Source organism: Salvelinus alpinus, chromosome 5 (genome assembly GCF_045679555.1).
Source record: "Salvelinus alpinus chromosome 5, SLU_Salpinus.1, whole genome shotgun sequence".
Lineage (NCBI taxonomy): Eukaryota > Metazoa > Chordata > Actinopteri > Salmoniformes > Salmonidae > Salvelinus > Salvelinus alpinus.
Window position 1 is genome coordinate 14,597,987 of NC_092090.1, and position 25,887 is coordinate 14,623,873.

Below are 25,887 nucleotides of genomic sequence, written 5' to 3' on the forward strand. Positions count from 1 at the left end.
ATATTGTGTACAATGTCTATTTCAAGAATATTGTGCTTATGATCAAATCCAAAGTGATCCTCTAGCCTACATATGGTTAATGAAATAAGAAAAAGTGAGCTAAAGGCTCTTCTTCAAATGTACTACAATGAGAAGACCGTGTTTGGAGTTTGCTGTAGGCCTATGTAACCAATGTGAAATAGCTAGCTAGTTAGCGGTGGTGCTCGCTAATAGCGTTTCAATCGGTGACGTCACTCGCTTTGAGACTTTGAAGTAGTGGTTCCCCTTGCTCTGCAAGGGCCGCGGCTTTTGTGGAGCGATGGGTAACGATGCTTGGTGGGTGACTGTTGTTGATGTGTGCAGAGGGTCCTGGGTTGGCGCCCGGGTCGGGGCGAGGGAACGGACTAGAGTTATACTGTTACACCTAGTTCATGTGTTGCATTCACAGGATGCTTCTGCTCTCTAGTTTATTCCAAGGCAATACACAGACACTTTTTATTTATGGGAATTCACAATAAATAACATTGCAAAATATATGAACTAAAATAAGACAAGATTTACAGGAGCCAAAGAAAATGTTTAATATCTAACGGAGAACAATAATCTTGGTGATGCTTTAAATAATACTGTACTTAACAGTGTACAAGAAAGCGATCTGACATGTATAATTTTTATCTCTGAAAGGCACCTTCACTTTAGTAGCTGACCATCATACATACTGTACACTTCATTAATAAGTTATTGTATCCTTCAGTGCTGATTTTAGTTTACAGTAGACGACCAAAACCCTCTACTTAACAGCCCTTAGACTACAGACTGTAGTCTGTAGTCTAGCCCTAATATTGTTGATATATGTTTGTGGTACATATCCATTGTTTGTGTATAAAAATGATCAAGTGATCAATATATTTAGTATAAAAATGATGTGTTTAAAAAGAAAGAAAAATTAAATTGAAGGAATATTGAAAATTCCTCTTCATGTAACATTCAGTGGATTGATTCTTCATATAAAGTTTGACTTCCCACTGCTCCAGTCTCTTCCTGCTCCTCAGTGGATTGATTCTTCATATACAGTTTGACTTCCCACTGCTCCAGTCTCTTCCTGCTCCTCAGTGGATTGATTCTTCATATACAGTTTGACTTCCCACTGCTCCAGTCTCTTCCTGCTCCTCAGTGGATTGATTTGTTATAAACAGTTTGTGACTTCCCACTGCTCCAGTCTCTTCCTGCTCCTCAGTAGCATTGGTAAATCAGCGAACAAAAGCAAGGCCTATGTGTTTAGTACTGTGTACTAGTCCTACAGTCAATGTAATACTACCAGAGGTACCACTGTCTGTCCCTCATTGCAGTATATCTGGAGCTCTTGTTCAGCTACCAGTTTATTCATCCATGCTGACATAATGTGAAGAACAGTTCATTGCCCCTTCAGCATTGTATCTTGTCAAGACTTCACCTCTATCCCCCACCAAGAAGTCATAGTGGTTCACTTCACTTGTTCACCTCTTCTCCCAAGCCCACCCTCACCACAGTGTCCAGTTTATTAATAGTAATATAATACAAATATATGCCATTTAGCAGACGCTCTTATCCAAAGTGACTTACATTCATGCTTGTATACATTTTACGTGTGGGTGGCCCTGTGAATCAAATCCACAATCCTGGAATTACAGGCACAATGCTCCACCAACTGAACCATCCAGTTCCTACATCCCGTATACATTGTCATTAGCATGTGGCTAATGGCTAGTGCTAGTGGTACTGGCAGCCCTTGGCTATTGGATGTGATTGTGTCTTCTCAGTGTGTTCTCCCCGGGTGGCTGACCAGAGCAGAGGCAGACTAAAGAGGAAGATGATGCCAAGGCTGAGGGTTACACTCAGCAGTGCCGCCCCCAGTGTGTTGGAGAAGGTGATGGGCAGAGAGTACGTGAGGAGCCACGGCCGTCGCGTCACCATGTCCTGCTCAATGGCCTCCATCTGGAAATGAGTGCCGATTATGCCGAACACGTGGAACAGTTGGTGGCTGTGACCTGCAGAGGGTGCAAAAGGACTGTGGTTAAATACCTGCAGTAGTAGTGGTACAGGAGAGGTACGAAGCAGAACTCAAGGAGAACTGTAACTGGCCAGCAACAGAAGAACTGGCCTCCACAGCATAAGGGTGAAAAAGGAAGGCACAGTGAGACCCAGAGGTAGTGATATAAAGACTACTCTGTTGTTTTAATGCTACATATGTCATAACACTAATGCCAAGCCAGTGTTGATCAGTCTCCACTGTATTACAACAAGTCTTGCACAGTACAGTGACAAATCATTCTGAATGAATCAAACAAGCAGTCTTTCCAGATAGACCATGCACTTTGACCTATGTAGTCGAAGCTGCCGGGGGCCAGGCGCTCTGGTAGGTGTGTGGCGAAGAGGAATGCAGTCAGGAAGGCCAGGGCGATGTGGGTGTGGTGGAGAGCGTTGGTATCATTGTCAGTGCAGCCCTCACCCACACAGAGGAAGAGCTGTCAAAACACAGTAGAATGTATTAGTCTCGCTTCACGTGACAGGTTTCATCACAGTCATACTCCACATGGCTGTTGAACCAAGATAGCATGGTACAGGTGTAGGATATTCATTTGATCACTCGGTTGTTGCAGGACATTTCCTATACAGCAGGAAACACCAACTTGTAGTTTATTTGAGCTTTAAAAAATATTTTAACATTGGTAATTTACAGTTCAAAATTTCAGACTTGATTTGCCCTAACTAAAAACGTATCAACCCATACAAAACTGTCCATGAATTATAATCTATAATTATAATCAACATTTCTGTTGCTGCAGGATTATTTTACTGCTGTGAGAAACTGGTCAAATTAAGATCCAATAGCTGTGCATATAGAATTTCAGAACTGTTCGTAAATACTTAAATATACACCTGCATTCCACTGACTTGACCATAATTATACCATTAACCAGACAACAAAGTGTAAAGAGCTTGCTAGGTTTCAAAATATATAGTCGTACAATAATCAGACAATACTAGCTTCAGCTCATTTTCATCCCTAGTCCCACGATCTGGCCAAAAAATGAGAAAAACATCACATGAATCAAACATTGACACAGTACACTTCAACATGACAAACACTGTTCTAAACTTATCAACTGTTCCTCAGGCACAGTCTGTCACACAGAGGGGTGAGAAATGTAATGACTCACCCTGTAGAAGAGAGGAATGTTGTCGAACAGGTAGGGTAATGCGAAAGCTAGAATGCGGAGAAATTTGCCAAACTTTGGGCTCTTACACTCTGAGAATCTGAAAAAAAAAAAAAAATGGTTGTTTTATCAGCCATCACAATGAGCCAAATCCATGCACATTCGTTACACACTGCAAATAATTACGGATTTTAATTAATCAACGTATGCCATCTCTTTGTTCCCCATCTCTGTGCATTAAGGATAGATGAATAGAAGATGCTCTTAACAGCGTCGAGGGAACAAATTATTGCATTACTGTTGCATGGTTATTAAAATGATTAGAAACCCCTTTCCCGTTATTGAATTTGGGAATAAACTGTAGCCTTTATGAACTTGCTCCCAAATAGACACTTTTTCAGTGCATTTTTGCATGAACTCATCTTGTTTAAATATTACACAGGACATTTTCATGGTTTTATATTCCCATCACAAATCACTTACAGTGCATTTGGAGAGTATTGAGTACTGGACTTTTTCCACATTTTGTTACGTTATAGCCTTATTCTAAAATGGAATCAAATGTTTTCCTTCCCCTCATCAATCTACACATAATACCCAATAAATACATTTTGCAAAAGTATTAAAAATGAAAAATAAACAGAAATATCACATTTACCTAAGTATTCAGACCCTTTACTAAGTACTTTGCTGAAGCACCTTTGGCAGCGATTACAGCCTCGAGTCTTCATGGGTATGATGCTACAAGCTTGGCACACCTGTATTGGGGAGTTTCTCCCATTCTTCTCTGCAGATCCTCAAGAGCTGTTAGGTTGGATGGGGAGCTTCGATGCACAGCTATTTTCAGGGCTCTCCAGTGATGTTCGATTGGGTTCAAGTCCGGGCTCTGGCTGGGCCACTCAAAGACTGGTCCGAAAGCCACTCCTGTGTTGTCTTAGCTATGTGCTTAGAGTCGTTGTCCTGTTGGAAGGTGAACCTTCACCACAGTCTGAGGTCCTGAGAGTTATGGAGCAGATTTTCATCAAGTCTCCCATTCCCTGCCGCTGAAAAACATCCCCACAGCATAATGCTGCCACCACCATGCTTCACTGTAGGGAAGGTGCCGGATCCTTCCAGACGTGACCCTTGGCATTCAGGCCAAAGAGTTCAATCTCGGTTTCATCAGACCAGAGAATTTTGTTTCTCATGGTCTGAGAGTCCTTTAGGTGCCTTTTGGCAAACTTCAAGCAGGCTGTCATGTGCCTTTTACTGAAGAGTGGCTTCTGTCTGGCCGCTACCATAAAGGCCGGATTGGTGGAGCGCTGTAGAAATGGCTGTCTTTCTGGAAGATTCTCCCATCTCCACAGAGTAACTCTGGACCTCTATCAGAGTGACCATCGGGTTCTTGGTCACCTCCCTGACCAAGGCCCTTCTCCCATCAATTGCTCAGTTTGGCCAGGCGGCCAGCTCTAGGAAGATTCTTGGTTGTTCCAAACTTCTTCCGTTTAAGAATGATGGGGACCACTGTGTTCTTGGGGACCTTCAATGCTGCAGAAATGTTTTTGTAACCTTCCCCAGATCTGTGCCTCGACACAATCCTGTCTCGGAGCTCTACGGACAATTCCTTCGACCTCATGGCTTGGTTTTTGCTCTGACCTGCAGTGTCAACTGTGGGACCTTATATAGACATGTGCTTTTCCACATCATGTCCAATCAATTTAATTTGCCACAGGTGGTCTTCAATCAAGTTGTAGAAACATCTCAAGGAGGATCAATGGAAACAGGATGCACATGAGCTCAATTTCTAGTCTAATAGCAAAAACGTTTTTTTTAAGGCTGTAACGTGACAAATGTGGGAAAAGTCAAGGGGTCTGAATGCTTTCCGAATGCACGGCTTCAATTAAATTCACTCACTTGCTCTCCTTACCTTTCACACAATCATAACTGCTGAGTCATTGTCAGATCAGATTAGCAAAATAGATTCTGTTTTTGTAGCTTTGAAACACATTCCAGTGTAAATGAAGCCAACTCCCTCTTCACATAAAGAACACACGATCTGTTGCTAACTACTGTACATGTCTTCCCTCTCCTTACTACCTCTTCCAACTAAAACCACACTTGATAGTCTACCTATGGAGTGACGAGGCCTACATGTTTTTTTGTTAAATCACACCCACATAATTGAAAAGGGAGGTGCATAGTGCCACTAATATTTCAAGGGCAACTCCGCCACTTTTCAACCTCATATTCATTATCTCCAGCACCAAACCAGTGTCTACATATGTGAAAATGGAAACCATGTGTTTGATGTATTTGATACCATTCCACCCATTCTTTTCCAGCCACTACCATGAGCCCATCCTCCCCAATTAAGGTACCACCAACCTGTGATAGACAGTGAGTTAGGTTAGCAGTAGCGCAGTGAGTTAGGTTAGCAGTAGCGCAGTGAGTTAGGTTAGCAGTAGCGCAGTGAGTTAGGTTAGCAGTAGCACAGTGAGTTAGGTTAGCAGTAGCACAGTGAGTTAAGTTAGCAGTAGCACAGTGAGTTAGGTTAGCAGTAGCGCAGTGAGTTAGGTTAGCAGTAGCGCAGTGAGTTAGGTTAGCAGTAGCGCAGTGAGTTAGGTTAGCAGTAGCGCAGTGAGTTAGGTTAGCAGTAGCGCAGTGAGTTAGGTTAGCAGTAGCGCAGTGAGTTAGGTTAGCAGTAGCGCAGTGAGTTAGGTTAGCAGTAGCGCAGTGAGTTAGGTTAGCAGTAGCACAGTGAGTTAGGTTAGCAGTAGCACAGTGAGTTAGGTTAGCAGTAGCACAGTGAGTTAGGTTAGCAGTAGCACAGTGAGTTAGGTTAGCAGTAGCACAGTGAGTTAGGTTAGCAGTAGCACAGTGAGTTAGGTTAGCAGTAGCACAGCAGTTGACAGATAGCAAAATAAAACGCATGACTAACGGAGACGACATGATGTTTACCTTTTTATGATGTCATGGTTATATTGGATATATGGTAAACCAAGCCTTAGCAGAAAAGAGGAGGGAGAAGCATTGTGAGACTGCCATCAAGCAGAGAATACTCAGTAATAATTATGAAGAAATGTAGGCAAACCAGTCAGTGTTCGTTTTAACAATGTGTAGGCTTAGTGTACGATGACAAACAAAGTCACAATAGCTGCTACACAGTGAAGCTAAGCTGAGGTAAAAGACCGGTCCAATTTGCCTCCTATCATGCATGATATTTTGACAGAGAGGAGCTGAAAGGAGCAGCTTCATTGCCCAAAATGTATTCATAACAGCAGTGTGTGTATCAAATCTACATGAAATGTACATTAAAATGTTTAATGTCAAATATGTGTCCACACAGTAGGATTTAGACTAAATGTGATTGTTTCTGGTTGGAGGAATATTTTCATTTTGTAATCTTATTAATTCACAACATCCAAAGCTAGGGGTCAAGTTGTACAATCACATTCCTTTAAAACCCAGAGCTAATTATACAATATCCTCATTAGCACTATGAGATGCCTGAGATTGAGTAGTTGCTAAACAACAGGCAGGTTGACATTTATTGTCATGAGTCTTGTCCTGGAGGCAGAACTGAGCGTTTTCCCCTTAGATAGGCCAGCTGGCTATATTGTAAACATTCATGAAAACAAACATTTGCTTTTTGGTTTTCATTTAAGGTTAGATTTAGCAGTGTGGTTAAGGTTGGGGTTAAGGTTAGGTTTAAAATCAGATCTGATGACTTTGTGGCTGTGCCAGCTAGTGACCACTCTGCAGAGCTGCCTCCAGAACAAGGAAAAACACTGACCTGCAAACAACAGCGGCCTTCCAGTAGAAAGCTCTCTTACCTGGAGTAGCAGGCTAAGGCAGTACAGATGACAGTGTTTACCACAGCGATGGGGATATAGTACTGGTGGAACAAACTGTTCACCCACTTATCAGGAATCACGTAGGCAGAATATGTTATGGCAGAGCCTGGAGGGGAAAGAAATATGCATAACCATACATGCAGGAATAGACACAAATACATAAACATGTGTGTGCATACACAGGTACTGCAAACTATGTGTATATACCATTGAGTATATTGATGTGTATAATATACACACATACAGATGGAGGATCTTAATTTGATCACCCTGTTTCAGAAGATCTTTCATGCTGTTGCAAACTGGCTCAAATTAAGATCCTACATGTGGGAACTCATGTGGGAAAGGCATTCATGCGTGTGTACACACACAAACACACACTGTCACCCTTCAGCATGCAGATGCTGGCAGAAGTGTAGGTTCCAATCTGAGGACTGGTTGGTCCAGGACTCAGTATGCATGGTACATGTGCTTAAGCACATTCCTGCATGCATTTTCACAACTAATAACGCCCTTTGTATGGCAGGTTGGTGCTACACATGAGTTAGTTGAGGGTATAGTTCCCCTGACTGTACATTATGTCCTGTTTAAGACCTGCTACACACAAAGGGATTTTTAAAACTGGGTGCAGAGCTATATAAATGCAAACCATTATGATTGCGTTTTTCCACATCAACCCCTACTGCCACCCTTAGACACCTTTTGTAAGCCCCTCCAAAATCCAAAAGGATTGAATGGGTGGGCCAAATATGGTCATAGAGCCTGTGGTAGGCCAGGCAGTTGGTGCCATTTATCTTAGACACATGTACTTACATCAGATCTGTAATGAGGAATTAACAAGCGACTAGGGGTTGATTTGGGATTGGGGGAAACCACAGAATTAGATCAAATGAAACAGGCATAGATGTTTAATGTGAATAATCCAACACACCAAATTGTACATCAAAAGTATGACTGGCCAGTGTACCCACCACAGAACATCCATTTGAATGGGACTACATTCCCTTTCTACCAGTGGAGGCTGCTGAGGGGAGGACAACTCATAATAATGGCTGGAATGGAGCAAATGGAACGGCATCAAACAATGTTTCATGTATTTGATACCATTCCACGGATTCCGCTCCAGCCATTTCCACAAGCCCATCCTCCCCAATAAAGGTGCCACCAACCTCCTGTGCTTCCTACCCATTCTAACTCCATCAGGGTATCATACAACGACTCTCAGTTAAAAGACCTGCAGGTTCAAAACTCTTTACAAATCCAACCCCTTATACATTGACTAGATAGAATCCATACAATGCCTTTCCCTCTAGAAATACACCTGCATAATATAGTAGTCATGTCGCTAGGGGCAACAATGTTCTTTTGAATAGAATTCTATTTCTATGACGTGTCTACTCACCCAGGCTGTAGAGACTCAGAGCTCCGTAGTCGAAGAAGAAGCAGATGTGTCGTGCTCGCGTTGACATGGTGCTAAAGGTGTGGGCACAGCTAGAGGCCAGCGGGTACACACAGCACGACATCAGGAACACCAGGAGGGGCCATGTGAACGAGTCGCGCCACACGTCCCGCATCAGGACCACCGTCAGCAGCTTCCATAAGAAGTACCTGTCAGGACACCCAGAGGACAGAGGGGGTTAGTTCGGCACTGGAGGACGCATTCCTTTCAGGGCCAGTTGTTTATCGGGGGAACAATCGTTTACCAATTTTATGGTACTTGTTTCAGCATTCAGTCAGAATGCAAGTTAATTATGATTCTTCAAAATTAAATAGTTATTTTGGATCGTTCGCCTAAACATCACAGTGATAGCTTTAAAAAAATAAAAAATTAACTTTAACCAGCCTGGTCTTTTGTAAGATTACTGTATTCTCTAGTTCAGTCAGCCACAGTGAGTTACTATATCTACCACAAGGTTTCCCCTGGCCTGTACACAGTAGTTACAGAGGCAGCGGGCTGTGTTTCCATGTCTCTGCACACCTCATTAACAAATAAACCTTATTTGTGGTTTTCCCCATCGCTACACTGAGCTGTTCACTAATTGTGGCAACTCATTTGAGAGCTGTGAGAGGAGAGAGAAGAGGGAGACGGAGAGGGAGAAATAGAAAGAGGAGTCCTTGATCCTTGCAGTGCAGAGGCAAGTGTCTTAACGACTGTCATCATCAGGTAGACACAGTCACATACACCATGCTACACTGCTAATCAACTACTACTTCCTGTGGAAGGCCTCAAGCCTGTGGAATATGCTTCAGCTGCTATTCAATAAAACCTGTTAATCATGTTTTCTGGTTTAGTCCAAATCCAAAGCAACATTGTTCCAGGGAATTGAGAGTGAGTGAGCATGTTTCAATATGCAGTTGCTTATTTTCTGTCATTAAAAGACATGTTATGTTCATTGTTCGTATCCAAATTATAAAGATAACACTAAACATGAGAGAAAAGTTTAACTGTTTACTCTCGTCTCAGTCAAGCCTCCAGTATCATTGACACGAGACTGTCCCCTGAGGTTCCAGTTAACCATCATGTTTAATGACTACACCTGCTCTTTACACATCCTTAATAAGAAGCAGAGGACTGCCATGGACTATTCTGCTCTATAGCATATACCATCATTTAAACAGACGAGTCAGAATGTAGCTCCTTGGAAAGAGACAGAGAATGTGACCATCTTTTACTTCTATGGTGTTCAGTGACAGGCAAAGAGGTACTAGTGTATGGCCTCATCCCCGGCCATACACTACATGTTCAGTATGACGAATATAGAAACATGGAGCAAAATCCTAACTGCCATTTCTATCTAATGTCCAAAATCGTAATCTGTCACTACAGAAGCAAATAATAAAACCAATTTGTGGTGGTGGGGGGGGGGGGGGTCTGCATTTAATACTACAATGATCCTCAAAGAGATGTTATACGGGTTATTAAATAGTTTGAGAAGTCCCCCCATCTTCTATTAACTAAAATTCACAGGATTACCTGACACACATTTAACTACACGGATCATTGTTTTTTAGGGATGAAGATTTTTTGAGTAACGAATCTAAGGAAAAGAGCTCAATTTGTTTTAATCTATGAAGGATGTTAAGGTTTTGAATTTACTACAACTCTGTCTTAAGGACACATACCACTGCTGTGACAGGAGTGCACATTTTAGTTCTTACCCAGCACTTATACATCTGATTCCACTCATGAACTAATAACCATTCAACCCTGAATTAGGTGTGTTACTGCTGGGTAACACTTGATTTAGATCGTCCCAAGTAGATGTTCAGTAGATGTTCAATAACTTTAAACAAATGTTAATGTTTCTGTACAGCACTTTGTGACATCAGCTGATGTAAAAAGGGCTTTATAAATAGATTTGATTGATTGAAATAACTATCCACTAACGCTAGCCCTAACCCTGATTCTAAACCTAAGTCAAATTTAGCAAGCAATTGCTAAACAGATAGTTTGTTGATAGTATGACCATCTACAGAGCATCTTGTGTGGGACGATCCAAATAAAGTGTGACCAAAACATGTGCCCCCATGTGGCGTTCACAAGGAACCCCGTAAGTGTAACAGGTGTCGCTCGGCTATACCATGTGGGCAGGAAGTGTGTCCAGATATTGAGCGTTTCATTGGTCAGCTGGAAGAGGCTGAGGATGCAGTCAATGGCTGAGCTGCGAGGGTGTCGGTAGCCTGAGATGATGCTGTCCTCATGGAACACCTAAACAAAACAAAACCCATGGTTACTGCACAGTTGGCCAACACTCATTCACCACACAGTAGTAGGCTATATCTAGATACATATGGAGAGTAACCTGTTTACTATAAACACAATGGTTATGATGTTGATAGATTTCCCAGTGAAAGTAGGACTATACATTCTTGAGGGGAGTCACAATGATACATTCTTGACATTCTAAGTGGCAAGAATAAACACAAGATTCAGAATAGTGTTCTGCTCAAATTCCATGTCCACATGTTCAACTTCTGAATTAACTGGACTTAAATATAAAATATAACCTCGACTCTGAAAATAATATTGTAGGATTTGTCATTATAAAACGTAGTGAAGTAAAGTAACTTACTTTTGGGACTTGGTTGATGGTGAAGACTCTGGGCAGTTTAATAAGGCTGAGCATGTTGTCTGAGAGGACAGTGGTGTTGACTTCACTTGCTGTTTGAACTGAAGCCAGAGAGAGGAAGCATCTTTCCCTTTATAAGGTTGTTGCTATGTTGTCGGTTCCTCCCTCCCACTCCCCACCCATCCAGAACATTCAGTACACCTGTTCCACTCCTCCTCTCTCTCTCTCTCTCCCTCCCTCTCGTCAGGCTCTGCACACCCCATCTAGTTTCACCCTAAGACAAAAAGGTGCTGAGCAGCTGAGTTCACGTTCACACACAGACACACAAAAATATTCACATTCTTCGAAAAAGCTGCCAAGGGAGAAAACCTTTGAAAAAGGCAACAGAAGTCTTACCAAAAGCTTTCATATTTTGAAAGATAATGGTTTATGAGTTACAGAGTTTGTCTTTGAGAGCAGTTGGCCTATTGTTCTCTGAAGTAAAAACAATTAGTTAAGACTGATTACGGTAGCTTACAATCACAAAGGGGAAAGAGCACAGCAATACAACGAGTTTAGCAGCTTTCACAGTGATGTTTAGAGATTTCAACCCCTGCCTTGCCTCTGCTTGGTACTCGTGAACTAGATCCATGGAATAAGTATCAGAAAAATATATATTGATCTGTCTATGCATGCAGCAAAGAAATGCATAACATTATTCTGGAAATCTACAATCCTCCTACTTGAACACAGCGGCTAAATTAAATATCTAGCTACATCATTGAGGACAAGATTTAGGTCCTACTGTAACATCAAAGGCAGACCAAATGATTTCCAAAATATCTGGCAGTCCCACATCAGATTCATGTCAATAAGAAATAAGACATGTGAATATGAACTCGTTTTTGTTTGTCTGATTGTCTGTATGCACGGTTGTACCTGTTCTGGTACTGTACATGAGTGTATGCATGGTTGTACCTGTCCTAATACTGTACATGAGTGTATGCATGGTTGTACCTGTTCTGATACTGTACATGAGTGTATGCATGGTTGTACCTGTTCTGATACTGTACATGAGTGTATGCATGGTTGTACCTGTTCTAATACTGTACATGAGTGTATGCATGGTTGTACCTGTTCTGATACTGTACATGAGTGTATGCATGGTTGTACCTGTTCTGATACTGTACATGAGTGTATGCATGGTTGTACCTGTTCTGATACTGTACATGAGTGTATGCATGGTTGTACCTGTTCTGATACAAGTCATGGGGAAGAAATACAAAATACAAACAGGTATTATTTAAGCTATTCATTGTAATGAAAATTGTATATTTTTTTACCTGCACTTGACAATACATTTATAAAAAAGGTTTCACAGTGAGGAATCTTGGTTCAACTTCAACGTAACAGTGACAAAAACAAGCACTACCTCAGTCTCCAAGGAACCAGCTGTTACTGACATTCATTGTCTTAAGAATCACTTTAGAATGGGTGGCCATTTTCCATTAAGAGACACCTAAGTGAAGATGTCTGGAGATTAGCAGTGAATTTAGCCTGGTCCCAGATCTGTTTGTGCTGTCTTTCCAACTCCTACAGATGTAGGATCTTAATTTGAGCCAGTTCGCTACAGGAGGAAAATAATCCTGTAGCAACAGGAAATGTGAATTATTATGTGGATTATAATTAATGGACATTTTTGTAAGGGTTGATACATTTTTCGTTAGAGCAAATCAAGTGACATTTTAAAGTGGAAATTATAAACTTTAGAATACTTTTTAAACCTTGAATACACTACAAGTTTGCATTTCCTGCTCGGCAGGAAAATTCTCAGCAACAAAAAGATTGATCAAATTAAGATCCTACATCTGTATGGTCATTGCGTAACAGCATTAACAAATCTGGGACCAGGCTATATTGAACTCTGCCAAATATGCAAACTGAGTTTCAGTCACACTAGATAAAGGCTGGTAATGAAGGGTGTAAGTGGCAGAAACATCTCTTTCACTCATTCCTTCCATGTTAGACATGTACCATGTCATCTGCCAACAGAACGAGTGTCACACCCAGAGATGACTGACAGCTTCAATCAACATTCTTCCATGTTATGCTGTTCAGGATCTGAACACAAAGAATGAAAACATATTTCCCGTTTGCTACAGACGTAGTAAGTGGAAACCGTGTCTGAACATTAAGTGTGGCCTTTTCTTAGTCATTTTCTGTCATGTGTAAATAAATGTTGTCTTTAAAAAAAAAAATTTTTTTTATTTTTTTGCTTTGTTTGTTTGAATATAGTTACACATGATTTTTTATTGCTTTGATTGGACATTGCCACCTACTGTAGATCTAGGTAGTATGTAGGTTTGGTTCACTTGAGGACAGTTCATCTCAAATCTCAGCAACTAGAATGTGTAAAAATTAACCAAGCGTGTAAGCTGAGTAACAACTACATGGCTAGGTCTATATCAGCTCAGACATGATGGTCCTACAGATCATAGAAGAGCCTGATCTTTTACCTGCAGTACCATTACAAATTAATGTCCCATTTTATCTGAAGATACTCAACAATTTGATAGGGTTATGAGTATGTTAAGTGAGGGTTGGGGTTAAGGGTAATGTTAAGGTTAAGGTTTAGGGTCAGTGCAGAGGAGGTTGCGGAGGGGAGGATGGCTCATAATAATAGATTACAGCCTCAAGCCTTTTGGGTATGATGCTAAAAGCTTGGCACAGCTGTATTTGGGGAGTTTATCCCATTCTTCTCTGCAGATTCTCTCAAGCTCTGTCAGGTCAGATGGGGAGAGTTGCTGCAAAGCTATTTTCAGGTCTCTCCAGACATCTCCCCAGACCCGGCAGGTTAACTAACCTAAGTGACATGTCCCCAGACCCGGCAGGTTAACTAACCTAAGTGACATGTCCCCAGACCCGGCAGGTTAACTAACCTAAGTGACATTTCCCCAGACCCGGCAGGTTAACTAACCTAAGTGACATGTTCCCAGACCCGGCAGGTTCACCTAAGTGACATGTCCCTAGACCCGGCAGGTTAACCTAAGTGACATGTCACCAAACCCGGCAGGTTAACCAACCTAAGTGACATGCCACCAAACCAGGCAGGTTAACCAACCTAAGTGACATGCCCCCAGACTCGGCTGGTTAACTAACCTAAGTGACATGCCCCCAGACTCGGCTGGTTAACTAACCTAAGTGACATGCCCCCAGACTCGGCTGGTTAACTAACCTAAGTGATATGTCCCCAGACCCGGCAGGTTAACCTAAGTGACATGTCCCTAGACCCGGCAGGTTAACTAACCTAAGTGACATGTCCCCAGACCCGGCAGGTTAACTAACCTAAGCGACATGTCCCTAGACCCGGCAGGTTCACCTAAGTGACATGTCCCTAGACCCGGCAGGTTCACCTAAGTGACATGTCCCTAGACCCGGCAGGTTCACCTAAGTGACATGTCCCTAGACCCGGCAGGTTCACCTAAGTGACATGTCCCCAGACCCGGCAGGTTCACCTAAGTGACATGTCCCTAGACCCGGCAGGTTCACCTAAGTGACATGTCCCTAGACCCGGCAGGTTCACCTAAGTGACATGTCCCTAGACCCGGCAGGTTCACCTAAGTGACATGTCCCTAGACAAAGAGGGAAAGAACAAAGTAAAGGACCAATAATGTATTCTACAGGAGGACTAACAACACAACATGAAACATCGCACATATTTGTACATCTTTCAAATAAATGTCAAATAAATGCAATGCATTCAATATGCTATTTGTGATGACTTGGTGATTCATTCCTTTAAATTACTTTTAAAACAAAATGGGAAGCCCATTAGGCCTGAACACAAAGACAAACGAGGTTCAAACAGAAGAAAGTCTCTCGTGAGAGCTATACAGATTTTGCCCCTGAGGTATTCTTTATGAAAACATTGTATTTCCTCCCAAGACACCAGTGTGTTTTTGTTACCTGGTAGTGTGGAGTATCTGCCGTCTGGGATTGTATAAAACATCTTCACTGGGACTTGTAACCAGGTGACGGCAAGTAAACATGAACCATTAGGTAGTTTAATGTAGTCTAGTTTAATGTAGTCTAGTTAATGTAGTGATGTAATGACAGTGATGTCAAATTATGCTAGGAAGGCGTACACATTAATTTGGAAAGTCTCAAATTGCCTGGAAAGGTAAACGTTTGGATTTTGGAGGGGTGGAAAAAATGAACCACTTTGGTTGGCTTTACAATTATTATTTTTTTCAATGGATTGATAGTGCAGCAATCCAATTTAACACCTTAGATAAGGAAATTGTATGAAAGAACAAACAGAAGATGCATGAAATGTCGCTATTTAAATTGCGCCTTTCACATAGGCCTACATATTACATATGATCATCCTCAATTAGTTATGTTATTATCATGGTCTGCATCCTCAATGTGAGTTTGTGTGGTGCTGAACTGCAAGTAGCCTATATTGCATATTGAGATAGTGGTGTTCAGGGAAAACGTTGTAGTGCTGAAGGACAGCTCCGCCATTCAGCCAACTGTAACCCACATTTCACTGATTAAGAGTCGGACACACTTTGTCACAACAGGTAAATTAGTATGCACACTGTATAATTTGGCCTAGCTGACACACAAACTAAAATAAGGAAAATGGAGTGTATTAAACGTTTATGTTACAGGCCTACACTTTACACATGTGAGTAGCCTCAGACTGGTCTCAGAGTAGACGTAAGATAGTAAATATAAATCTGGCACACTCAAATTAGTTTGATATGTTACGTTTGGTATGGTTACATAAGACAGGTTACTTAAGGTAAAAACGAAAGAAGGGTGGTTGGTCTGGGTGGATGGGTTAGCGTTAGCCACAACAAATTGCAATTCGTAACATATTCTACTAATTGCAATTCGTAACATTCTACAAAATATTCTACAAAATAGGTGATGGACATCGTCTAAATAATACAACCATGTCTCGGATTGTCTTGGATTTACGTACAGAATAATATGAAATGCTCCGAGACCACGTTGGTAGCCTACATTCAAAAGAAAAGATCACTCATAGGCCAGATGTCAATTTGATGTGCAAGTTTTCCCACCCAATTCTCCAAAAGAGGTTGATAAAATGGCAAGGACATTCACAGTGATGTCATTGTGGTTTGAGTATGCATCAGTTCTAAACGTCACACACTCTCCAAACCTCTCTGGGTCAAAGTTCAGGTGGTGGCCCTTAGTTCACTGAACATTTCAGATAGAAATGCGTGTGCAGGAGGTTCATGGTGGACTCTTCCTGTGTTGACGTGCACAGGGTTCATGGTGGACTCTTCCTGTGTTGACGTGCACAGGGGGTTCATGGTGGACTCTTCCTGTGTTGACGTGCACAGGGGGTTCATGGTGGACTCTTCCTGTGTTGACGTGCACAGGGTTCATGGTGGACTCTTCCTGTGTTGACGTGCACAGGGTTCATGGTGGACTCTTCCTGTGTTGACGTGCACAGGGTTCATGGTGGACTCTTCCTGTGTTGACGTGCACAGGGGGTTCATGGTGGACTCTTCCTGTGTTGACGTGCACAGGGTTCATGGTGGACTCTTCCTGTGTTGACGTGCACAGGGTTCATGGTGGACTCTTCCTGTGTTGACGTGCATAAGGTTCATGGTGGACTATTCCTGTGTTGACGTGCACATGGGGTTCATGGTGGACTCTTCCTGTGTTGACGTGCACAGGGTTCATGGTGGACTCTTCCTGTGTTGACGTGCACAGGTGGTTCATGGTGGACTCTTCCTGTGTTGACGTGCATAAGGTTCATGGTGGACTCTTCCTGTGTTGACGTGCATAAGGTTCATGGTGGACTCTTCCTGTGTTGACGTGCACAGGGTTCATGGTGGACTCTTCCTGTGTTGACGTGCACAGGGTTCATGGTGGACTATTCCTGTGTTGACGTGCACATGGGGTTCATGGTGGACTCTTCCTGTGTTGACGTGCACAGGGGGTTCATGGTGGACTCTTCCTGTGTTGACGTGCACAAGGTTCATGGTGGACTCTTCCTGTGTTGATGTGCACAAGGTTCATGGTGGACTCTTCCTGTGTTGACGTGCACAGGGTTCATGGTGGACTCTTTCCCCGGTCCAGTTTCCAAGACATTTACCATGTAAGAACATAACATTTAATTTATGTGTTGATAGTTGTTGCTTGTGGATTCCCATAATCTAATGACTGTGGAAAGGGATCATCATGTGACTGCCATGGAGAGCTCAGTAAAGCAGCCCTGGATATAGTATCACCTGGGACCCCAGAGTGACTCGGGACACTGAAAAGTTATTTCAGTCTATCATACATTTTATGCAATTTTAATAAATAGTTGGCTAAATCCAAACCAGTTTGTTGGCCATTTGGAGCATAGATCTCTGGATATTTTAGAAAAAACATCACTGTTATGAGATTATTTGACCTCATAATGGAAATGAGTAATCAAACATTTAAAAAAATTAATGGTATTTTGTTGAATTCCAGACAGACTTACAGGAGAGTTCAAACCTCTTCCCTGCTACTGTATAATACATGTGACAGGTGAATAAAACGCAGAGCTCACTGCCACGTCTGCAATATCACACTTTACCACAAGATGTCAGTCCTTTCATGTGGAAACATTACAGGGTAGATTTCAGAAAAGTCCTCAAGGTGAACAGCTCAGAGGCCTACCTTACCACACAGGTTGGGGGATCCTAATGCCTGGTATGGGTATTAGCAGCATGGTTTTGAGTATGTCTGGATTGTTTTGGTGAAATGTGTTCATTCCACTACAGTGACGGCTTATAAATGGCCAATAAAACATCAACGTTGTTTATCACCTGAACACCTCCAGAAGCCATAGAAATAAATATCGCTGTTTAACAGCATTAGTAGCCTGGCTATGAACATAGGTTGAAAGATAATAATTAAATCAGTTGCTACTAGCTTCTTTAACTTGCACCATGATCCAGTCTTTCTTGAGTTCATTGTGTTCTCTGACAAGCAGTAACCTTTCTCCATATCCTCTGTAAGAACAATGCATAGCCACAGCAGCTCCGCTGTAGAGAGGGAATCCTCAGTGATTGACAACATTTCCTACGGTTTCTGATACGACTTCTAATAGCAACAGATGTGACCTAATAGACCAAATCTACCAGAGACCCACCTAGTTTTACAACGAAGAATTCCCCTGTGACAAACCCAAACAAACACCAATGGTTCTGGCCACAACCTGAACATGCTGTGTACAGAAGCCCTTGGTGCGTAACCACCGCTATTGACTGTTGAGAGAAATCCGCTTGAGGCTAAACAACCTCCTCTTCTGCAGGCAAAACAGAGCCCCCAGTAATGGCCTAATTTGGCCCTAATTTCAAAGTGCCAATGGAAACAGGGCTTTAGTGTAACATCAGCATAAACCAGGTGGCATCTTGCAGCACGTTCATTAGAATACAGTACGTCCTAGTGTGTGTGCTGCCAGTGTGACTGGAGGTCGGTAGCAGGTAGGTAGGTTGGAGTGGATTAGGTCGTCTGCTTGGTTGTGGTGTTCTGGAGTCTGTTGGCGAGGTCGGGTCTCTGGCAGACAGAGACTCTGACCCAGTCTGCCCAACAGGATTCATAATTAATGGTGGGTAAGCAGCTCAGGTCGCTCTCCCTCTCTGGTTGGGGCACGGTTATGCCAGCCTCGCCACCGAGGTCACCTCTGGCTCTAACACAACTGCCAGTTAGTGGCATAATGCACTATATTATTCAGTACAATGCCTATAAGAGGAGACGCGAGACAAAGCGCCAAGAAAAACACTATAATTAGCTGGTTTGGTAAATCAATGGCAGCAATCAGGGGATGATCACATGGTCTTTGGTTAATGATTATCTCTGCTGTTCCTGCGTCTGAAATAGATATTGGTGAAACTATCGCGAGTCGATAACAATGCTTCTGAATTAGATAAGCATCGGTGTTCAAAGTAGGTCAGAGAGGGATCATACACCAAGCAAAGATTAGAAAACGCAAATCAAACGTAATGAGAACGTTCCAGCTACCTCTAAGACTTGCAACTTCATAAGCTCCGTCTTACACAATGAAGTGATGCCTCGAGGCTTCCTCTATCTTCCTTTCCCCCCCCCCCCTCCCACCTCCCTTTCACTCCCCTCCCTCTCACTCAACTCTCACCTCCCTCTTTCACTCACTCAACTCTTACCTCCCCTGCTTTAATCTGCTCTACTGAAACCCTTCTCCCCCCTCTCTCTCCCATCTACAAACAGCCTCACACGGACCCAAACCCAATGAGCGTAGGGTCACCCTGGAGCTAATCTGATCAGACAGTGAAATGAAGCCAGCCGCAGTGCTCCTCTGCTGGGTCTCCGGACTCTCAAAGCACCATGAATTCCTCTAATGCTATCAGAGCCATCTGAATGGCACTAGAGTAGGTGAAGGATGTGGATGGTCCTGTGGAGGGAGGGCCAATGGGGCCAATAAAGAGACCAAGCCTGGAGTCTGGGAAAGGCCTAATTAAAGGGCTGGGAGACAAACTGGCTGTCAGGAGGAAAGGTAATATCATTAGGGTCTGTGGAGAGAGAGAGAGAAGGGCTGAAGTCTATAAATGTCAGGAGAGGGGAGCTCTGCTGAGCTCAGGTCGAGCGTCCTCAATGAGTTTCCAATTCAATGTGCTTAAACCCACCCGGGCTCCATCCATTAGGTCCTTGCTCAGGTTTGTGTTTTCTGGGTGTAGAGGACTGATCAGTTAATGGAAGTAGACTATCGGATTGCAAGTCAATCGTCTCGTCCGAAACAAGTTGTGCATTTTGATACACCTTGATTGATTAATCTTCTAAGCAATTAAACAGAGTATTAAACAGGAACATGGTTGCATATTTGAAGAAAGATCATTGGACGTCAACATTAAGAAAAATGTATTTATTTTACAACTTTAAAAAGCGACTTTTAAGCACAAAGATTCACTCTTATATATAAACACTTTTTCTCTGCATAAAAAAATGGTAGCATGTGCACATTGTGCTTGTCTGTACAACCGCTCTCTGGGCGCCCCTCGGCAGCTGGGATCCAGTCTACATTTTATTGCATAAGTCACATGTGATCCGCACATGTCAATTTACAGGATAGTGGAAAGAATCAAGTTGAAAAGGAGAGAAAATAAAGACTAGAAAGATTCCATTACACAGTGAAAAACAATAGCAGCTTTCAAAAGGAAGGCGTTGCACATTGTCCAGAAGAAACAAAATCCAACAGAAATATAGACCAACTAATGGAGCCTGTGATTGTGCTTTACTCAACAACAACAAAAAACAAAACAGCTGACCCTAAAGCAAATCCTTCCACCATGTAAACCAACGCTAAACAAAACAAGCTGGTAAACTACAATCCCCTCCAGGAGGATCTGCAGTTAGGAGCCTATTTTTCCCTTTGAAATATGACCGAGCACTAACACTAGATGTACGGTTGCACACATCCCATTAGACAGGCGAGTTTCACATATCTTCTGTTAACTATAACTTCCGACACTACTCTATTAGAATCTACATTTCAAAAACGACATTTTTCGAAAGGCAGTTGATCCCCCCCGTTGTCTCTGAGGAGGGAAGGCAGAAACTCTTGTTTAAGCATTATCGTTTGTCATCTTGTGATATCTCAGACTTGAGACTGACAAACAAAATGCTTCATGGAAAATCTGCAGAAACAAAAATAACACGTCAAACAACCTGGACTTTTAAAGACTTTGGTATGAACAAAATGAAGCTCACAATAAACACAGGCCCTACCGGTACGCCTGACTGTCCCAATATCCCTTTAAAGAATGTACTTCATTCTTATTCCCGTCAAAGTATGAAATATGCATAGTGGTATTCATGTGAAGAAATGAGATTGAAAAGAAATGATCAACCAATGATTAAGAGAATCAAACAATATCCATTGAATATCCAAATCAGGGGATCTCAAGTTATGACAGGTTCAGAGTGCAATTTCTCAGCAAACAATGACTTGGCCTCCAGAATGAAATCAGAGCAGGGCACAAGAGGGCAAGGGTCACAGAGGGTGAAGAGGTGACCATCTGAACCCTGTGACTGACATGGAACCTGGGAGATCAGATGGAGCAGGGAGACACACACACACTACCTGGTCTCAGATGCGTTTGTGCCGTCTTGTGAAATCCTATGGTCATTGTGGTGCTAAAACAGATCTGGGACCAGGCTGGGAAACACAAGGTTGGGGCTTTGAGTTTGAGAACTACTGCACCTGGACTGACACGGGATTTCACTGAGAGTAAAGGAAGGTTAAACCCCATTGACTAAACCATTTCCTCTGCATGTTCTAATGAAAACATGTAGCTCACGCCAAGCTCTTCTTACCATCTCCTCTCTGACAGCAGTACCAGACTCACACCAGTAGTAGCTTTTCCCCTCATTATTTTATACATGTCACTGGCATCACCTCAAAGAGCGAGGGCCAACGTTACTAAAGTCGTCGGATTTCATCCTTGATCAAGTTAAAAAGTGATGTAAGAAAATGGGGGAAATGGAGTGGTCCTTTGAACAGAGAACATTTCAAACCTCTTACGCACTTTAGAATTCCTGTAGCCGGTTGGAGACGGTGAAACCCGATCCATCTGTACCACAGCTGCAGAACATCCTTTTCACAAACCATCTTTGATCGGACTCCATATCAGTCAGAAGTGAAACCGTCTCCTTAGTCTTGGCCAGCCATTGTTTTCCAGTCAGTTAAAAGCTGAATCATTCCTTGCTACCGACAGACTCTGAAGACTCAAGCCTATTAACCGTCTGAATTAGAGGTGGCTCTGCAGCCCTCTTCACTTACATCCGCCTGTCAATAGGCCAGGCAGGGAGATTAAACAGGCCTGAGCCCACGCATGCTAACGGATGGGAGAAAGACTGAGTGTCATTAGGTTGCTTTCCGCTAGCGTCTCCGTGTGCCAACAATTAGGGCAGCGTTCAAAACAACCTCGGCCGCCGGCGATGTTCTTGTTGAGACACTGAAGATGTTGACAGTGTTCCTCGAACAACATGACGCTTCAATCTGTCCACTCACACACACGCGCAGACACACGCGGTTCCAGAATTGTAGTGTATTGATTAGCAAATGATTGATATAATTTCCAGATGATTGATAGAGTAATCAAAATGTAGTGGAGTAGCCAGTATTTCTGACAATGAATGTAAAATAGGATATGATGTCAGTGTTACTGAAACAATAACAATATTCAAAGAGAAATGACATTCATCTACATTTCATTTGCTGATCAGACACAACTGGAGAGGGTTCACGAAAAATCAACCCACAGTGAAATTAAAATCAGTGAAATCACTAAAGAAGAATTCAAGATGGATTTATAATGGACATGAACAGAGCTCCAGTCTCAGACTGAGGGGAGGGTGGCCATTTCCTGGCAATGGGAAAAGATAGGATGTAATGTAACGACTATAGCGAATGCCTCTGGCTCCAGTATGTGAAGGATGATGGGCCGACCCCAGGGAGCTGTAATGGGAGCTAGTTGTGGCCGGGGATCAGGGATGCTGCCTCCCATTGCTAGGCTGAAATACAACCCGTGTCCCAGAGCAATCAAACTGACCTGAGAGCAGCTACACGGACACCGCCCCTGAACAGATTAGCACTATGGGGCTCCGCAGGGTTCAATCTTCGCCCCCCAAAATGAGATTGTGGTGAGGTGGTTATGAGGCCTATGGGAATGGGATGTTTTCAGGGGGGGGTGAGATGTTGCTGCCCCTAAGAGCTGATCGCAAGTCAGATCTATTTATTGGATACTGATGTTTTAGGTTGGGATTGGGTTCAAATAAACTGATTCTACATCAACTGGGGTAACTCATGATAATCCAGGGGAGCTATTGTTAGTGAATGACGATGGTAGCTCCTTATCTTTCTACTCTGAACACCAATCAGTGGACTATTTACTTTCATAGAACAACAAACAACATTTGGTACGCTCAAAACAACTATTATCAATGTTGTTGGAAAACTGGTCGGACGGGGGAAAACCTGATCCAAAATTCATCATTTATAAAGAGTCCTCCAAAAAGAGTCTTTATAAATGAGTCTCTCCTCCAAATAAAAGACTCATATCATACTCCATCTAGTATTTACAGTATGGCTTCAGTCAGCTAGTCCTTCAGCCATCCCAAAACACAGATGAGACAGTAAACAAAAAAGACAATTGGAGGGGAGGCTAGTGAAGGAATAAAGTGTTGGAACAAAGCTATTCAATAAACCCACCCAAGACATTCTTCTTCTGCAGCATCCTGATGAGTGAAGAGACAAATAGGGGGGGGGGGGGCACCCTTTTTCTCCCATACATACAGACACACTCCCTGAAGCTACGTTTGCACATAATTACAACAGCTAGCTCGGAATAGACCACAGCTGCAATTACAGTGGCAAAAATAAGACCCGGGACTGTAACGGCACCGCAAACATTTACCGCTTTTAGACTGAACGCACCTTTCACCTTCTCTGTAACCTGACCAGGTCACAGACACTTAGCTACGTAGGCTATACACACAGATAGATGTGCACAGCCACACACATACAAAAACCACCCGGTTCCCTCCCACACCTCCCCAAAGAGTTTATGGTCCAGGACCGGCTCCTAGTTGTGCTTGGCCCGACCCCCCTTCAGGTAGCTCTTCCAGCGCTTCACCACGTCCCGGAAGATGGGCGCGTTATCGATGGACGCCAGCAGCTGCAGCTGGTTGATGTGCGTGGTGTGGTAGTCCCAGCGTGCCAGGTTGGGGGCTGTGCCCAGCATGTAGTGCCGCAGGTCGTAGATGCTGCCCGAGCCCGTGTCGTACAGCGGCAGCATGGCCTTGAGGGACTCCATGCCCCTAGAGAACAACAGGCCAGACTCCCGGCCTAGTTTCTCGCCCGCCGTCTCGGCCAGATCGTGGAGACCGAGCAGCGAGTATATGAAGCCGTTGAGCACGAAGGAGCCTGGTGTAGTGGGGTACTCCTCGTACCAGTCGTACTTGTTCATGAAGACAGCCTTGACGCCGTGCTGTTCAGAGGGCAGCTTGTAGGGGCCGGTGGCACGCAGCGCAGCGGTCAGGTACGTCTGGTCCTTGGTGAGCAGGTAGGCACGGACCAGAGTCGACATGGCCTGGCCCTGCGCCATGGCTGAGTACCAGCCGGGCTCCAGCGGGCGGAAACCCTCGCCCAGCTTGCGTGTGACCATGATGGGCCATCCGCCACGCTCGTCCTGGTTGCGCAGCAGCCAGTCACTGGCGGCGAAGAAAGCAGCCGTGTGCGCCGTGGTGGCGATGGTGACGTTGTCGATGGCGCCGCGCCCACGGACTATCAGTCGCACAACCCGCCGCGGCATCACCTGGAAACGAGGAGGGGGGGGGGGTTTAGTTTAACATGACAGGAACATTAACTCTTCCTACCAAGATTCACACAACTTCCACTTCAGTTTCTGGTACTTTATAACCTTATGGGTTATATGCGGATTTGGTAACTAACATTAAAAAATATATGTTATCATAACACTGTAAATAGTATCTTATGTTATTAACCAACATGTTTAAATGTATTGTTTGGTTAAAATGTATTATTGTTTCTATACATTTTGTTGTTTCTCTACAGCAGGGCTCTCCAACCCTGTTCCTGGAGCGCTACCCTCCTGTAGGTTTTAACTCCCAACCCTGTTCCTGGAGCGCTACCCTCCTGTAGGTTCTCACTCCAACCCTGTTCCTGGAGAGCTACCCTCCTGTAGGTTTTCACTCCAACCCTGTTCCTGGAGCGCTACCCTCCTGTAGGTTTTCACTCCAACCCTGTTCCTGGAGAGCTACACTCCTGTAGGTTCTCACTCCAACCCTGTTCCTGGAGAACTACCCTCCTGTAGGTTCTCACTCCAACCCTGTTCCTGGAGAGCTACACTCCTGTAGGTTCTCACTCCAACCCTGTTCCTGGAGAACCACCCTCCTGTAGGTTTTAACTCCAACCCTGTTCCTGGAGAGCTACACTCCTGTAGGTTTTCACTCCACCCCTGTTGCTGGAGAACCACCCTCCTGTAGGTTTTCACTCCAACCCTGTTCCTGGAGAACCACCCTCCTGTAGGTTCTCACTACACCCCTGTTGCTGGAGAACCACCCTCCTGTAGGGTTTTTCACTACACCCCTGTTCCTGGAGAACCACCCTCCTGTAGGTTCTCACTCCAACCCTGTTCCTGGAGAACCACCCTCCTGTAGGGTTTTTCACTACACCCCTGTTCCTGGAGAACCACCCTCCTGTAGGTTCTCACTCCAACCCTGTTCCTGGAGAACCACCCTCCTGTAGGGTTTTTCACTACACCCCTGTTCCTGGAGAACCACCCTCCTGTAGGTTCTCACTCCAACCCTGTTCTTGGAGAACCACCCTCCTGTAGGGTTTTTCACTACACCCCTAATCTACCGCAGCCGATTCTAATAATTAGCTGGTTGATAAACTGAATCAACTGGGGTTTGGAGAGCCCTGCTCTACACAATTAAAACTGAAGGTGCTGACCTTGGTGGCCTTGACGGCCTTGGTGTTGGAGAGGCCCACACCCTTCCTCAGGTCGGTCAGCAGGTCCCGGGTGACCGTGGACCAGGCGGCACGGGGCCCGATGCCGTAGGTGATGTCGCGGCCGCTGAAGGCGATGAGGTGAGCGGAGGTGACATAGTGGATGATGAAGGGCGCGCCCTTCTCCGTGGTCTCAAGCACCACAGACACGCTTCCGTTGGAGGTGAACTTGAGGTCGAAGGAGATGATGAAGTCCTTGGAGTTGCCCAGGGGGAGGGAGACGCCTTCAGAGTTCTCTGTAGTGA

At 43.8% G+C, this 25,887-nt stretch overlaps 2 protein-coding genes across 4 annotated transcripts in view; both read right to left on the bottom strand.

Annotated features, from left to right (window-relative positions):
- Positions 1 to 535: 535 nt before the first annotated feature.
- Positions 536 to 11,191, bottom strand: LOC139575593 (membrane progestin receptor gamma-B-like). 2 transcript variants are annotated; one of them, XM_071400716.1, is made up of 8 exons: positions 11,083 to 11,191; positions 10,591 to 10,718; positions 8,412 to 8,617; positions 6,989 to 7,115; positions 6,114 to 6,158; positions 3,180 to 3,276; positions 2,339 to 2,483; positions 536 to 2,006 (listed from the first exon to the last, which is right to left on the bottom strand). In XM_071400716.1, the coding sequence occupies exons 1-8, from the start codon at positions 11,134 to 11,136 to the stop codon at positions 1,729 to 1,731; spliced, it is 1,080 nt and encodes a 359-aa protein (XP_071256817.1). In that variant the 5' UTR covers positions 11,137 to 11,191; the 3' UTR covers positions 536 to 1,728. The 2 variants fall into 2 exon arrangements, with proteins under 2 accessions (XP_071256817.1, XP_071256818.1); XM_071400717.1 differs by lacking the exon at positions 6,114 to 6,158 and having other exon boundaries at positions 1,583 to 2,006.
- Positions 11,192 to 19,957: 8,766 nt separating this feature from the next.
- glceb (glucuronic acid epimerase b) overlaps positions 19,958 to 25,887 on the bottom strand; it is a 91,627-nt gene continuing 85,697 nt past the window's right edge. For both annotated transcript variants that reach the window (XM_071400718.1, XM_071400719.1), the window contains exons 5-6: positions 25,586 to 25,878; positions 19,958 to 24,425 (exon numbers count right to left, since the gene is read on the bottom strand). In XM_071400718.1, coding sequence (XP_071256819.1) covers positions 23,694 to 24,425; positions 25,586 to 25,878 — 1,025 coding nt within the window. In that variant the 3' untranslated portion in view covers positions 19,958 to 23,693. The remainder of the gene's footprint in view (positions 24,426 to 25,585; positions 25,879 to 25,887) is intronic.